This window comes from Condylura cristata, unplaced genomic scaffold (genome assembly GCF_000260355.1).
Source record: "Condylura cristata isolate star-nosed mole 26May11 unplaced genomic scaffold, ConCri1.0 scaffold00041, whole genome shotgun sequence".
Taxonomy (NCBI): domain Eukaryota; kingdom Metazoa; phylum Chordata; class Mammalia; order Eulipotyphla; family Talpidae; genus Condylura; species Condylura cristata.
In genome coordinates, this window is record NW_004567142.1 from 3,338,759 (window position 1) to 3,350,534 (window position 11,776).

General features: G+C 53.3%; 1 protein-coding gene across 1 annotated transcript; it reads left to right on the forward strand.

Moving 5' to 3' along the window:
- The first annotated feature begins 173 nt into the window (after positions 1 to 173).
- Positions 174 to 7,497, forward strand: FKRP (fukutin related protein). Its single transcript, XM_012733819.1, has 2 exons — positions 174 to 987; positions 4,439 to 7,497. The coding sequence occupies exon 2, from the start codon at positions 4,478 to 4,480 to the stop codon at positions 5,963 to 5,965; it is 1,488 nt and encodes a 495-aa protein (XP_012589273.1). The 5' UTR covers positions 174 to 987; positions 4,439 to 4,477; the 3' UTR covers positions 5,966 to 7,497.
- The last annotated feature ends 4,279 nt before the right edge of the window (positions 7,498 to 11,776 follow it).

Below are 11,776 nucleotides of genomic sequence, written 5' to 3' on the forward strand. Positions count from 1 at the left end.
AAAGAGTCTAACCGGCTCCACACCCCACTACCACTCTTCGACAGTCACTGTCATGTTTTGACAGAGAGGGCGACCACCGCGGGTTATTTCAGCAGTGGCCCCTCATTCTCCCTGATTCCTGGCCCTGGTCGGTCGTCCTGGTAAACCCCCCCCCCAAAAAAAAAACTGACACCCCTCTTAGACTCCTCCTCTACTCCACCTTGGTGATTATGGGGCCCCAAGCCTCTCCTGTCCTGGAGCCTGGAGGAGGTTGCCAAGGTAACCTAGGTCCCTGGTGGTCCTCCTGCCCCTACCCTCCTGGTTACTATGGCAATCGCACTTAGCGCTCAGGTAGAAAGGGCCCAAGGACAAGGGTGGCCAAGAGAAACGGGACCTCTTTCCTAACCCTCCCCCCTCACCACCCAGTTGGCATTACCATGGTAACCATCCCCTCCTTTCCCTTCTTGGGAGGTCCATGGACCAAACCAACCAGGTGTTTTTATTTAGAAGAGATGCTCTGCTGAGTAGTTGCTATGGTTACCGGACCTAGACCCTCCCCAGGGAGGTGAAAAATAGGCAAGGCTAAGTCCTGGTTACTATGGTGATGTGGGGGTCCCCCTTCCAGTGACGGCAGGAACCAGGCCCACCAAGATGGGAATGTTTTAGCATTGTCTCAGGATGGAGTGTGTCTAGGGAAGGGTTGTCATGGTAACAGCTTCTGTCACTCTCACCCTACCTTTCTGGACACATTGATAGAGAGGGTTGGGTTGGTAATGATAACTGACATCCTTCCCACCCTCTCCAGAGAGGCTCCAGGTGGTGCCCCAGCTTCTGGGACAGCAGAGAATGATTCTCTGACTTCGTTGCCACTTTTGTTGTAAGATGACGTTGTGCTCTATTATGCAAAATTGGCTGATTTGGGATTTTCTGGTTTTCCTTCCCGCAGCACTGCCCCTGAGCTGGGCTGGCACTGCCCCTCCAGAGCTCCCCCAGCCAGCTACCTAGGAGGTAAGGAGTCCTTCTGTGTCACTGCATTCACAAAGACAAAGAAGGCCTGATTTAACTTCCTTTCCTTCCCTGGCCACCTTCCTCTGTCTGTAGCACCCCGCTGTGGGTTTCGTGCCCTATCTGTGAGGTGTTTGTGCGGTTCGCAGCCGCCACCTCTGGAGGGCCTGCCCAGTGCCAGGGCCAATGCCCATTCATCCTGTGTCTCTAGAACACAGCCAGGCACAATGACACAGTAACCGTCTTTGTTGAATTAATCAGTGAATGTGCCAGATTCAGCTTTGAAAGTAACCTGTCAGGTTAGGACCAAAGAGAGACAGAGGGTGTTGATTTACCAGCTCCTGGGCCCACCACTTCCCAGCTGTGTGACCTTGAACGAGTGCCTTCACTGCTCTGTGCCTCAGTTTCCCCATGTGTGGTCATAACATGAAGATTACACAGGTTGTAAAGTGCTTCGAGCGGGCCCTGGCACATCCTAAGCTGCCAGAACTGTTGCTGGAACACATGATCCAGAAGCTCCATCAACTTTCCTTGCATCATCCCCTTGCCTGAGAGAGGGGGCTTCCGCCTTTCGCAGTTACAGAAGCCCAGGACCTTGTCAGGCACTAGAAGATCCCTTTTGCCCAGCAGGGGCACCTCCTTACCTGGCCCTCACACCTGCTGGTTTCTGAGGATCCAGTTTCTGTTCTCTCTGGCTGAGTACCTCTTGTCCCAGAGCCACGGTGGAGAGGCGGAGAACCCTGCATCTGCTGCTTGAGTCAGGGGCCCCATCGGGACAAACGGGTCACTTCAGGCCTTGCTCTGTATTGACTGCCGTGCGCTAGTTTCTCTGAGCTGCGCTCCTGCACAGAGCCAGGAACCAGCAGACAGCAGGGACAGGGGAAAGGGAGCTACGGGAAAACGAGAGGACGCAGGGCCGGGCACAGCAGTGCGTGGAGCAAGAGGGCGGATTATGAAGCAGGAGCCCGGAGAAAGGCCTCTGTGGACAGGTGAACAGAGACCAAAAAGCCGCCAGGGAGGCACCCGGCCAGAGGGGCGGGCAGTACCGTGTCTGGAGCGTGCCAGAGCCAGCGTCAGCGTCACTTAGTGACGTCTGGGTCACTGGCAGCCTCTGCCAGTGGTATTCGGAGGCCTATGTGGTCATAGCTGAGGAGACCACTCAGGAGAGTGCAGGGGGGTGCCATGGGGCCTTTTGGGTGACTTTGGCTTTGCCCTTGGCTTTGCCTTTGAGTTATGAACCCTGAAAGGGTTTAGGTAGAGGTAGGCACAATCAAACTTGAATTTTAACAGGATCCCTCTGGGAGGCGAGTGGGGAACAGATGAACAGATCGTATGGGGTGAAGGTGGAACAGGAAGACAGTCTTAGAATTTTCAGGAGATTCTGAACCCATCAGCACATCACCTTTTTGCTCCTTTGTGCCTAATCCTAAGATTCTGCATTCATTAAGACCCTAGAGATTCTATAGTTCCAAAGGCCTCCCTTGCCCCACCCCAATGGGAGCCCTGTGAGATCAGGGGTGTTGACTGACCCACTGCTGTGTCCCCGGTGCCTGGAATGGAGACTGGCACTCTAGTGCTTCCACAAAAGAAGGAGCAGGGACCCACTCAGGGTCAGGCAGCCATCACCAGATTTAGGATGAAGATGTCTCCATTCAGATTCTTTGGTGCTGTCTAGCTAGAGTCAGACAAGGGTCAGACGCACTGGGGTGGGTGAAGGGCAGGCATTCCTGGCCAGAGAGAATGGAGGCAGGGCCCCAGGCTCGCGGCCGTGGGCAGGGCCTGCTCCTGGGCCTGAGAGGGCTTTATGAAACCTGGAAAGCTCGCTCTGGCCCTCACTGGTTTCTGCAGCCATTGTCAGTGCCCTGCCATGCAAGAGACCGCTGTCTCTCCCCACCCCTGGTCATAGAATGGGGCAGACAGCACTGAACCAGAATAGACAGGGCTGGCATGGGGATGCCTGGAGATTTGGAGAGTCCAAAAGAGACTTTTTGACCTAACCCTGGTGCAGGGAAGGCTTCCTGGAGGAGGGGTCATTGAGTGGAGGTCTGAAACATCAGTAGTTCTCCAGAAAAGAGGTATTGGGAGAAGAGATGTTCGAAAGGAAGAGATCTTCTAGATGGAACACAGTGTGCTAAGGCTTAGAAATAAGACCCGTTTGAGGAAAAGACTGGGTGGCTCAGGCAGGAGCTGGGGTTGGACTGGTGGGTGGGCCAGAGCCAGGTCACTCCAAGCCTGTCGGATGTAAGAAACTGGAACTTCCTCCCCAGGGCACTAGAGAGCCATGGCAGGTTCTGAGCATGGAGGGAGAGCTCAGATATGTGCTTTATGAAGCTCTCTGGCTGCCATGAGGAGGATATTTGGTCAGGAGACGCTGGCTCTGGCTCCTGGGGAGGCTGGCTGGGTACCTGGGTGGACCAGGATTAAGGGGGAGCTGTGGGAATGTGGAGGAAGGGTCAGAAGTATTTAAGAAATAGGAAGATTAACTGGGCCTCTGATGTCCCCCTGTCTGGGAGAGGCAGACATCTGTGAAAATCCCCGCGGGGAACTTTATTTTGAGTATCCGTTCGGCTGCCAGAGTTAGTTACACCGCCCGTGCTGGAGGCCTGCCAAATCCTCGCTGGGCTGGCGCCGGGGCACAGCGCCACCTGGCGGCGGCTTGGGTGGTGAGCCGGGGAAGGGGAACCAATACTTCATTGTGATAAAATACACAAGGCAAACATTTTCTTTTTAAGTGTGTAGTTCAGTGGCATTAAGTCGTGCAAACAATCTACCAGGAACTGCCCAAGACCCCAGTGCCCCACCTCCCCTCCTCACAGCAAGCACCATTCTGCTTTCTGCCGCTATCGCTTAAACTGCTGCATTTCGAAATAAATGTGGCCAACATTAAAAGTTGGGATAACTTTGACTCCAGAAAACATTTCCAGCTTTTCTTGCAAGCCAAAACAACCTGGTAGAACATTAGGAAAGAGATGCCACAGGGTCTGGAGGAAGGCAGGAGGAGGTAGCTAGGAAGGCTGGGGGCCAGATTCAGCCTCACCCTAGAGCCGGTGCCAAGGGGGGTGCAGGGGCTGGTGCGGAAGGCGCACTTTGGGCCGGGCAGTGCCGGTGAGGCACTTATAATTGGAGCTGAACCTGAATGAGGTGGGACTCCACAGGCTGGAGGTGATTCAGTCGATTGAAGTGTACTGAGCCCTTAATTTGTACATACAGTGTTGGGTGGCGCTGGGACCCACCACCCAACCTGCCTCATGGGCCTCACAGTCCATGGGGGGCTGGGGAGCGGGTGAGCACAGGTGAAGATGTGCCTGGCCCAGTCTAGGAGGTCTGGGAAGGCTTCCTGGAGGAGGGGAAAGTTGGCCAAAACCAAACAGGCAAAGGGCTGGCCGCGAGGCAAGACTGACCACAGGTGGGGGTTCGTGGCAACCGGTCCCAGCCTTTGCTTCATTCCCCCCAGGATGCCCTGGAGGCCCTGCCAGGGTCTGACTTCGACTCCATGCGGCTCACTCGCTGCCAGGCTGCCTTGGTAGCCGCCATCGCCCTCAACCTCCTGGTTTTCTTCTATGTCTCGTGGCTGCAGCACCAGCCCAGGAGCTCCCGGGCACGAGGCCTGCGCCGCGGATCTGCCGCCGGCCCCCGTGTCACCGTCCTGGTGCGAGAATTCGAGGCCTTCGATAACGCGGTGCCGGAGCTGGTGGACTCGCTCCTGCAGCAGGACCCCGCCCAGCCAGTGGTGGTGGCGGCCGACGTGCTCCCCTACCCGCCCCTGGCCCTGCCACGCCTCCCCAACGTCCGGCTGGCGCTGCTCCAGCCCGCCCTAGACCGGCCCGCCGCGGCCTCGCGCCCAGAGACCTACGTGACCACCGAGTTCGTGGCTCTAGTGCCGGATGGCACAAGAGTCGATGGTCCGGGCCAGCTGGAGCGCATGGTGGAGATTCTCCGGGCAGGAGGCCCACGCCTGGTGGCCGCCCCGGTGGCCTCCGCCAACCCTGCGCGGTGCCTGGCCCTAAACGTCAGCCTACGGGAGTGGACGGCCCGGTATGGTCCGGCACCCACTGCGCCCCGCTGCGATGCTCTGGAAGGAGACGCAGTCGTGCTCCTGCGTGCCCGGGACCTCTTCAACCTCTCGGCGCCCCTGGCCCGGCCTGTGGGCACCAGCCTCTTCCTGCAGACCGCCCTTCGCGGCTGGGCCGTGCAGCTGCTGGACCTGCCCTTCGCCGCGGCGCACCAGCCCCCGCTGACCACAGCCCACGCACGCTGGAAGGCCGAGCGCGAAGGGCGCGCGCGGCGGGTGGCGCTGCTCCGGGCGCTGGGCATCCGCCTGGTGAGCTGGGAGGGCGGGCGGCTGGAGTGGTTCGGCTGCAGCAAGGAAACCGCGCGCTGCTTCGGCACAGTGGTGGGCGACACACCTGCCTACCTGTACGAGCAGCGCTGGGCGCCCCCGTGCTGCCTGCGCGCGCTGCGGGAGACGGCGCGCTACGTGGTGGGCGTGCTGGAGGCGGCGGGAGTGCGCTACTGGCTGGAGGGCGGCTCGCTGCTGGGGGCGGCCCGCCACGGGGACATCATCCCGTGGGACTACGACGTGGACCTGGGCATCTACCTGGAGGATGTGGGCAACTGTGAGCAGCTGCGGGGAGCCGAGGCGGGCTCCGTGGTGGACGAGCGCGGCTTTGTGTGGGAAAAGGCGGTGGAGGGCGATTTCTTCCGCGTGCAGTACAGCGAGAGCAACCACCTGCACGTGGACCTGTGGCCCTTCTACCCGCGCAATGGGGTCATGACCAAGGACACGTGGCTGGACCACCGGCAGGATGTTGAGTTCCCCGAACACTTCCTGCAGCCTCTGGTGCCTCTGCCCTTTGCTGGTTTCATGGCACAGGCACCTAACAACTACCGCCGCTTCCTGGAGCTCAAATTCGGCCCCGGGGTCATCGAGAACCCGGAGTACCCCAACCCTGCACTCCTGAGTTTGGCGGGGAGCGGTTGAACCCTATACCCCCATATCTGGGGCCAGGGGAACAGCCCGTCAAGGGGAGCTAGCCTTTGTCTTTTGGGGTCTGTGTGTCGGCGGTGGGCATGTGGAGGAATTGACCAAGAAGGACATTCAAGAGAAGGGAGGACAGACAGAACCAAGGATCTGAAGTGACTTCCGCTTCAGTCCAGTGGCTGCTGGGATTGCACCCGCCACTAGAGGGCGCCCCTGTGCCGGGCAGCACATGCTAACTATCTCCCTCTTGCAGAAAGCTACTCCCTTCCCCCGAGCCCCCAAGCGAGGTGCATGCTGCGGTTAATCACTAGGGCTGCCCTGGCGCCTCTCCTTATGAACTGTTACCTCATTCTAGTTCTCTGCCTGGCGAGGAGGTTGAGGGGAAGCCTGGTCTCAGCTCACACTTGCCAAGCACCTACTGTGTACAAGGCGCCATCCTGGGAGTCTCACCATCCTCGCAGGTGAAAGGTGCTAGGATTTCATTTCAGATAAGGAAAAGGATCGTCACCTGCCCCAGGTCAGGCAGCTTAGGAAGTGGCTGTTGCCTTGCTCCTTTTTGCTCAGAGCTTCTGAGGGGGGCTTTGCAATGCCACACTAAGCTGCAGCCCCCTGCCCCTTGGGGCCACAAGTGAGAGTGGATGGGAGGAAGTGAGGCAAGTAGCTGTTTGGACATGACCTTTCAGGCGTGTCCTTATTTATAAGTTACACACAGGTACTACTGCTGTCTGTATATTATAGTGAGGCTTAACTTATTTGATTTGAATCTTATATATAGAGGTTTTTGTTTACCTGCCTGATCCCAACGACTTGTCCCCCAGCTCCCCACCTGTTTAAAAAAAAAAAAGCACAGGCTCAAATCCAGAGCTGCCACTTCCTTGGTGAACGTGGGCTGCCTGCCCAGACTCTGCTTTCTACACCTATGAAGTGGGGGTAGTGAGCCACACACCCCACGTGGGTAAAGGGGTCCTAGGTCAGAGATGGGTCTGCTCCTGTCTTGTGATCTTAGGCAAATGGTTGCCTCTCTGAACCTATGGATTTGGGCGGGGGAGGAGTTGATGATATTGCAGAAGTGTAAAACCCTCAGGAGGAGGAAGCGGAGGACGCATCCTCACAGACCCACAAGGGGACAGAAATTTGCCCTGATGCTCTGAGGCTTAGACACCCAAAGTCCAACTTCTTATAACCGAGCCTCTGCTTTCAACCACTGAGCCTGCAAATGGCTCCCAAAGACACTATTGCGTTCCCATGGAACATTCTAGAAGCACACAGGGGTGATTTGGGTTACCACTGTGATGGGACATCCTCTTGGCTCTCGGAAGGCATGGCCCAGGGTGGAGCCATCTTATGCCATGCAGGGCACCGGGCACCACTAAGCACTGGCCCTTGTCCCAGATCGTTTGAAAAGGTCTCACTTGACATTCACCAGGGATGGGTGGTGTTCAAAATGTCTTGCAACTGGAACGGTAATATAAATTAATATAATATATAAATCAATATATGCATCAATTTTTAAATAAAATAATTTAAATATCTCTTTGATTCTCTAATTAAAATCCTCTCTCTATATATGTGTCCAAGTTGTTTACCAAGCTCAAATCATTTTCGGTCTAATATCTTGTTTTATTCAAAAATTGTTGGTGTGATTTACATACACACATATACCTGCCTTGGCTATGATTTGATAAGGGAACCACCTCAAATGCTTCTAGCAACTTCTCATTCAGAGAACTCTTAAATGACTTCACATCGACTATCGTGTCTGGGGGTTTAATCCTCTCTTCTCTGTTCCTGAGCTCCCAGTGATTACATTAAAACCTTTTCTAGTGCTTATAGTCCAGCCTGGTACTTTTGTATATTCAATATCCATTATCATCTAAATTATGAAATGACAGGCCTTCATACTACATTAACATAAGTTTAATGTTGAACAGTTACTGAATTTTACTGCTTTCTCTCTCAATAACGGTATGTCCTCACTGAATGTCAGTCAGTTCTTAGAAACTGACTTCAGGCGAAATGGCAACAAAGTCAGCTCCGCAGATAACATCACTGTCAGTGTCTGCCGGGGTCTGCTTTTCTTATCCATGTTCTAAGGAAACGACATATGACGAAACGAAGGTGTTTCGGCCCCCTCCCTCTCATACTATTAACCAGGCAGACAGAAGTGTTCTGACATTCTAACGACCAGCCCACCCACTGATGCATACCAACTGCGTTTTAGCCTTACTTGGAGGTGAAAAACCTAGTTAAGAATGTTCTGAGCCCAGAACCTGGCTCTCATGCCAACACAAAGCCCTTCTTGTAGGGCCTAACAGGCTCTGAATCTTCCAGGAAGTAAAAGGAAGGAGGTTTGTATTCTGTTTTTGCTTGAAACTTGGCCAAGGGTTGTCAACAATTTCAGAAAATCCCTTTTTGCATTGCTCTTGGTAATCAGACACCCTTCTGTGATGCCTCCTCAAGGCGGTGGCCCCTCGGGCATGCATATAATGAAGTGCGGAATATCCCTCACTACCCTTTTATTTCTCCTTTTTGCTTACAGTCATGGCAATAGATTATTCCCAAAGCCATGGGCAGGTGGGTTCTACTATCCCTGAACTTCATTTCAGGAAATTTCCCAGAGCTGACATCCAACCCATCAGGGAGCCCGTGTGGCCAGGTCGGCCACGTCAGTAAGAAAACATTAAATGGGGCCTCCCTAGTTGGCACAACGTATTAATGCACAGCACTATGAAGCTATCCGCAGCCATTGCAGTGTGAGTTCGATCCCCGGCCAGGGACTGACCCACATGGAGCAGCAGGCGCTCCTGACCCACCTGCTACTCGCCTCAGCAGTATATTTCAGTAGATCCACCTGTTCTGTTCCCCACTCTGTCTCTGCATCTGTGGCCTGTACCCCAGTTTCTGTATGATTAAATAAATAAATTGTTTTTGTTTTTTTAAAGAAAGGGTTAAAGTGCAGCATTGCCAGCTGGCTGTAGCCACTTCAGTGCAAGTTCAATCCCCAGCCCCGGAGGTGACCACATGGTGCAGCAGACCTCTCCTGACCCGCGCGCTGCTCCCCTCAGCAGTGTACTTTGTCAATCTGCCTGTTTTGCTCCCCACTGTCTCTAGTGAATCCTCCCACCGCCCCTGCACCTCTGGCCTGCACCCCGGTTCTGTAAGCATAAATAAATCTTTAAAAAAAGAAAACATTAAATGGACTAGGGTCCACTGGTAAAGGGACTGCCAGGAGCCTTCTGTATCCACCCTCCTGACTTGCTCCCAGGGTGAACCCTGGACCCAGTGGGAAGGGGGACTGACTCCTTCACCAAGCAGTAACTCATACGCCAGTCACCCCCAGGACATTAGCAGTCTGCTATGACAAAAGCGTGTCAATTCCTGTTCACCTAGGATAGCACCTCACTGGAAACCACCTGACATCCAAGGGCAAGTGAATGGATAAATAAATGGTGTGGTTCCACACAATGGAATACTCTGTGATTAAAAAGAAAAAAAAAAAAAAAGCGAGCTGCTTGCATGTGCAAAAGCCTGACTAAATCCCCAAAGCACAGGGCTACATAAAAGGGCAGAGGATGCAAAAAGCAACCTACTGCATGATTCGCGACCGTGACATTCTAGAAAGGACTCCATGAATCATGGTGATCAAAAGCAAATCAGTGGTTGCCTGGGTTGGGAAGTGGCACAGGGGCTCAAAGGAGCGCTGGGAAATGGAGAAGGGGGCACTCAAGTGTCTGCAAAGGGGTGGTTCCCGGGGAAAGGGAAGGTTCCAGGTTTCCTGCCCCACCCCAAGGAAGGGTGCAACTGAGCAGGGAGAAGCGAGAGAAAGCATGGAGAAGGGAGGAAGGAGATCAAGACGGGGAGGGGCCTCCCTGGCGGCACAAGGGAGTAAGTCTCATCTGTGAATCTATCTGCGGCATGAGTTGGATCCCTGTCCTGCTGGGTGCTCTCCAGCCCCCCTCAGCAGTGTTTCAGTGAATCCACCTGTTCTGCTCCCCACTCTCTCTCTGGTGAATCCTCTCACTCCCTGCACCTCTGGCCTGTACACTAGTTCTTGGATGCACAAATAAATAATTTTTTTTAATCCCAACCTATTTCTCCAAATAGAATCAAAATATCCCAACACCTATATAACAACCCACCTGGGGTTCTGAGATGAGAGTGCATTGAAAACACCAATAACAGTGACCTTTGAACCAGAAGGGATTGGGGCGCTAACCTCCTGCAGTCAAAAATCCATTCTCCATTTCACCTTCAACACAGAAGGACACTTGCAATAGCAGCACCATAGCTTCTAGGGTTTTGTCCAAAGCTCAGAGACCGGCCTTCTGGCCCAGCGTCTGCAATTTCTTATTATCGGAACATTCATTGTTTTCCCGGAGGCTGCAGCTTTGTGTAAGCCTGTAATTTGCTGTGGCTGAACCAAGGAAGAAGAATCACACGGACTCCTACAGAAATGATTCCAAGGGGTTGGAGGCCCCTTTTTAAAAGCTGTAGACCTGAGTGCTTATGCTGAAGCGGGCAAGTTCCTGAGCCCTGGGAACCAGTGCTGGTCCTGGCTGGACACTCCTCCAGACACAGAGGGTTGTTGTGAAGAACATCGACTACAGCTCCTGGCTCCAGCGCTCTGGTGGCTGGAGTTGATAGCTATCCCGGAAAGGTGACCGTGGCCAGGAACAAGGACAAATCACCCAAAGGTCAAAGATCAAGCGATTTGTGTAAGTTTATAACTAGTTACCTCAAGCCCATAAGGCACTCTGGATAGCCCCAGGACGGAACTGTCATCAACCAGGATGTCTTTGAAAATCCTGCTCTTAAACACAAGGCTTGACAGCAGGCCAAGGTCAAGTTCTAGGGCAGGTACAAGCCAGCAAGAACAGATGCTTCTTCAAGAAGCTGCAATTTTGTTTCAATTGGTATTAAAATTATAAAAAAAATTTGTTTTTCTTCAGGAGTTGAGGAAGGCTGAGAGCTTTCAGAAGCAGAGTGATCTTGGAACATAAAGAATTTCCTTGGGGGCCGTCCCTGGTGGCACAATAGGTTAAAGTGTAGCACTCTGAAGCTATCACCAGCCACTGTAGCACAAGTTCAATCCCACATGGCACAGCAGACCTCTCCTGACCCACCTGCTGCTCCCCTCAGCAGTGGATTCCAGTCGGTCTGCCTGTCTGCTCCCCTCTCTATCTCTGGTGAATCCTCTCATCCCCCACACCTCTGTCCTGTACCCCAGTGCTTGTGCGCATAAATAAATAAAATCTTTCTAAAAATTAATTTCTTTGGCTTGACTTCCATGGAAGTTTGTCAGTGACCTGTGTTTCTGAACTATGAATCATGAATACTGGGGTTCTCTTGACAAATAAGCAATTAACAAATTTAAAAAAAAGAAAATTCCCATATAACTTGGCTCCCCCCAATTTTAACTACCTGCCTTATAGTCAATGAACACATATTTGGACAAATGTATTATATATTGTATGCTTACAATAAACTAGAAGAGAGATCTGATTGAGAAAATCACAGTGCTTCCCTGGTGACCCAGGGAGTAAGTCTCAGCGCTATTGCGACTACAGCTTGAATTCGATCCCCACCAAGGGAGGGACCCACAGGGTGCAGCAGACCTCTTCTGTCTCCCCGCTGCTCCCCTGAGCAGTGGATTTCAGCACATCTTCCTGTTCTGCTCCCCTCTCTGTCTCTGGTGAGTCCTCTCATCCCCCACACCTCTGGCCTGTACCTTCATCCTTATATGCATAAATAAATCTTTAAAAAAGAACATCTTGGGAGCTCTGTAGTTAACAAGGGAGAGGGAAAGAATAA